Source organism: Emiliania huxleyi (genome assembly GCF_000372725.1).
Source record: "Emiliania huxleyi CCMP1516 unplaced genomic scaffold EMIHUscaffold_895, whole genome shotgun sequence".
Taxonomy (NCBI): Eukaryota; Haptophyta; order Isochrysidales; family Noelaerhabdaceae; genus Emiliania; species Emiliania huxleyi.
The window spans coordinates 7,142-9,767 of record NW_005195338.1 but is presented as its reverse complement, the minus strand read 5'-3'; the positions used below and the strand labels follow the sequence as shown (position 1 = coordinate 9,767).

Here is a 2,626-nt window from a genome sequence, read left to right as displayed (position 1 = left end):
CGCGGTGGGTTGGGGCCCCAAGGTGGGCCCGGTGTGTTCTTACGAGGGGGCAAACGATTTTGGGGTCTGGAAGAGGATCAAGGATCCCTCCTCCACGGTGGGGGGGGTTGGGGGGCCCCCGAGGGCCCGGTTCCTGCCCACCGGGTGGTTGGACTGCCGCTGCCGGTTTTTTTTGGCGCGCCCCCCCCCCCGTGGGGGGGGGGGCAGAGAGAGAGACGCGACGGGATGGGGGGGGCGGGCTGCTTTCCGACTCGCTTCCCGCACGGGGTGTCTGCCCGGGCAGGCGCCCCTGAGGAACATTGACGGCAAAAAGGCGCCCGCGAAAAAGAAACCCATGGGGAACAGCACCGGCACCCCCCCCCCCCCCCCCCTCCCCCCTCCCCCCCTTCCCCACCGCGCCGGCGCACGCACGCAAGAAGCGCTTAGAGGCCGCGGCCATATCTCCGCCATATCTCGCCTTATCTCCCCACATCTCGCTTAGAGGCCGCGGCTCCGCGAGTGAGCCTGAGCCTGCCCGCCGCCTGGCACACTCGGGTGTGTGCTCGGGTGTGTGCTCGGGTGTGTGCTCGGGTGTGTGCTCGGGTGTGTGCTCGGGTGTGTGCGCACACAGCACTACTGTGCGGTGCTCGTGAGTGACAGCTCGTGCGTGGTGTCCTGCTCCACACGCCGGCCCGTGCGGTGTCGGCGAGCTCGCGAGCGCCGTGCAGTGCTCGGCAGTCGGGGCAGCGCCGCGCCGCCCGCATGCCGACGAGCGTGCACCGCCATCGGCTGCTTCAGCGCCCGCCGCACCTCTCTCGCCGTCTCTCCCTATCTCTCGCCATCTCTCGCCATCTCTCCCCGGCTCTCTCCCTATCTCTCCCTATCTCTCGCCACATCTCGCCAAATCTCCCCAAATCTCCCCATATCCCGCAGGCGACCACTCCGTGGGGCGCAGCGGCCAAGTTCGGGACGCTGCTCTACACGTACGAGGCGCACGGCTAGGAACGGAGGACGGACTCTGATTTATGTATACGGACTCTCGCCCTCCCGAGAGTGTGTCACCGCCGCTCGAGAGGACGCGGACTCGACTGTACCCCGCCGGATTCGGCTGCAGTCGCTGTCCTCGCACCCCTCGTACTCACGCGGTGCTCTGAGGACCCTGCACACTACCCCCCCCCCCCCCCCCCCCCTCATGCTGGCGTTTCCGCAACGCAAGGCGTACGGCTGGGTGCTCGACGTCGCCTTCTCCGCCGCCGGTTGGCTCCGTACCCCACCCACATCGCTCTCGCTCGCTCGCTCGCTCTCTCTCTCTCTCTCTCTCTCTCTCTCTCTCTCTCTCTCTCCCTCCCTCCCCCTCCCTCCCTCCCTCCCTCCCTCCCTCCCTCCTCCCTCTCTCGCTTGCTCTCTCACTCTTGCTCTCTCTCGCCCGCTCACTCTTGCTCTCGCTCTCTCGCTCTCCCGCCCTCCCGCCCACCCGCTCTCCCGCTCTCCCGCTCTCCCCGCGCCCCCTCGCTCGCACCTCTCCCCTCTCGGCACGGGCCTCTCCCCTCCCTGCGCACCAGCCGCCGCGCTCGCCCTCACCGCTTGGACCGAGTCTCGCACCCTCCCTCCCTCCCTCGGGAGCCAGGCGACGCTCTCGCCCTCACCGCGCAAAACTCGACCGTCGCCGTCGTCGACATGGCCGCGGCGGCCGCAGGCTCGACCGCCCCTAGAGGCGGAGGTCGGACTCTTGTATCCCACCTGGCGCCCGAGAGGAGGCGTGTTCAGCTGTCCTCGACCATCTCCGGCCGTACTCACTGTCTTCGCACCCCTCTCCTTCACGCGGTGCTCTGAAGACTCCGCACCAGACCGTCTCCCCCCCCCTTCCCCTCATGTTGGCGTCGTACTCACAACCGCAGGCTCGGAGGGCGCGGCGCAGACCATCCGCCTCTCGGAGCTGCCTCTCACAAAGCTCCTCTTCCTGCCCGACGGCCAGGCGAGCGCCGCCCTCCGCCGCCTCCTCCCGCCGCCGCTTCCTCCCACCGCCGCCTCCTCCTGCCTCTGCCGCCGCCTCCCGCCGCCTCCTCCTGCCGCCGCCGCCTCCTCCTGCCGCCGCCGCCTCCTGCCACCGCCGCCTCTTGCTGCTGCCACCACTTGTGCCATCTCCCTCTGCCTCTTGCAATCGCCTCCTCTGCCTCTTGCCGCCCCCGCGTCTGACTCGTGCCGCCACCGCCGCCGCCGCCGCCGCCGCCACCGCCACCCTGTCTCCTCGCCTTTCGCTGCCCCTCTGGCCGCCGCTCCACCGCCGGCCTCGCCTGCCTTGCGCCGCAGCCATCCCTCCCCACCGCTGCTTCCGGCACACGGGCAGCACCCCGCCCGCCTGGACGCCTCTGACCCCTCCCATGAATACGAGTGAGCCCCAGGGCGTGAAGTGCGCGCTCGTACGCAGCACGCGCATCTCAAGCGCCTAGCCGCCCGGAATGACACTCGAGCGCCTTTTTTTTGCCGGCTCATTGGACGCCGACAGGTGCGGCAAGCCGCTCCGAGGGTCGAGTTTATTCCACCGCGCATAACAGTGAAAGGAATCGCAGGACCCAGGGTGGGCGGGCGGTCGGTCGGTCGATCGGTGCGTACCAACCAAACCACGAACCAACCATACATACATACA

At 69.2% G+C, this 2,626-nt stretch overlaps 1 protein-coding gene across 1 annotated transcript in view; it reads left to right on the top strand.

Annotated features, from left to right (window-relative positions):
* Positions 1 to 2,626, top strand: part of EMIHUDRAFT_372456 (hypothetical protein) — a gene marked incomplete at its 5' end in the record, with an annotated part of 3,874 nt that overhangs the window by 550 nt on the left and 698 nt on the right. Inside the window, 8 exon segments of the mRNA XM_005757904.1 lie at positions 13 to 165; positions 177 to 178; positions 254 to 260; positions 283 to 313; positions 913 to 977; positions 1,204 to 1,235; positions 1,607 to 1,675; positions 1,878 to 2,072. Of these exon segments, the coding sequence (XP_005757961.1) occupies positions 13 to 165; positions 177 to 178; positions 254 to 260; positions 283 to 313; positions 913 to 977; positions 1,204 to 1,235; positions 1,607 to 1,675; positions 1,878 to 2,072 (554 nt within the window).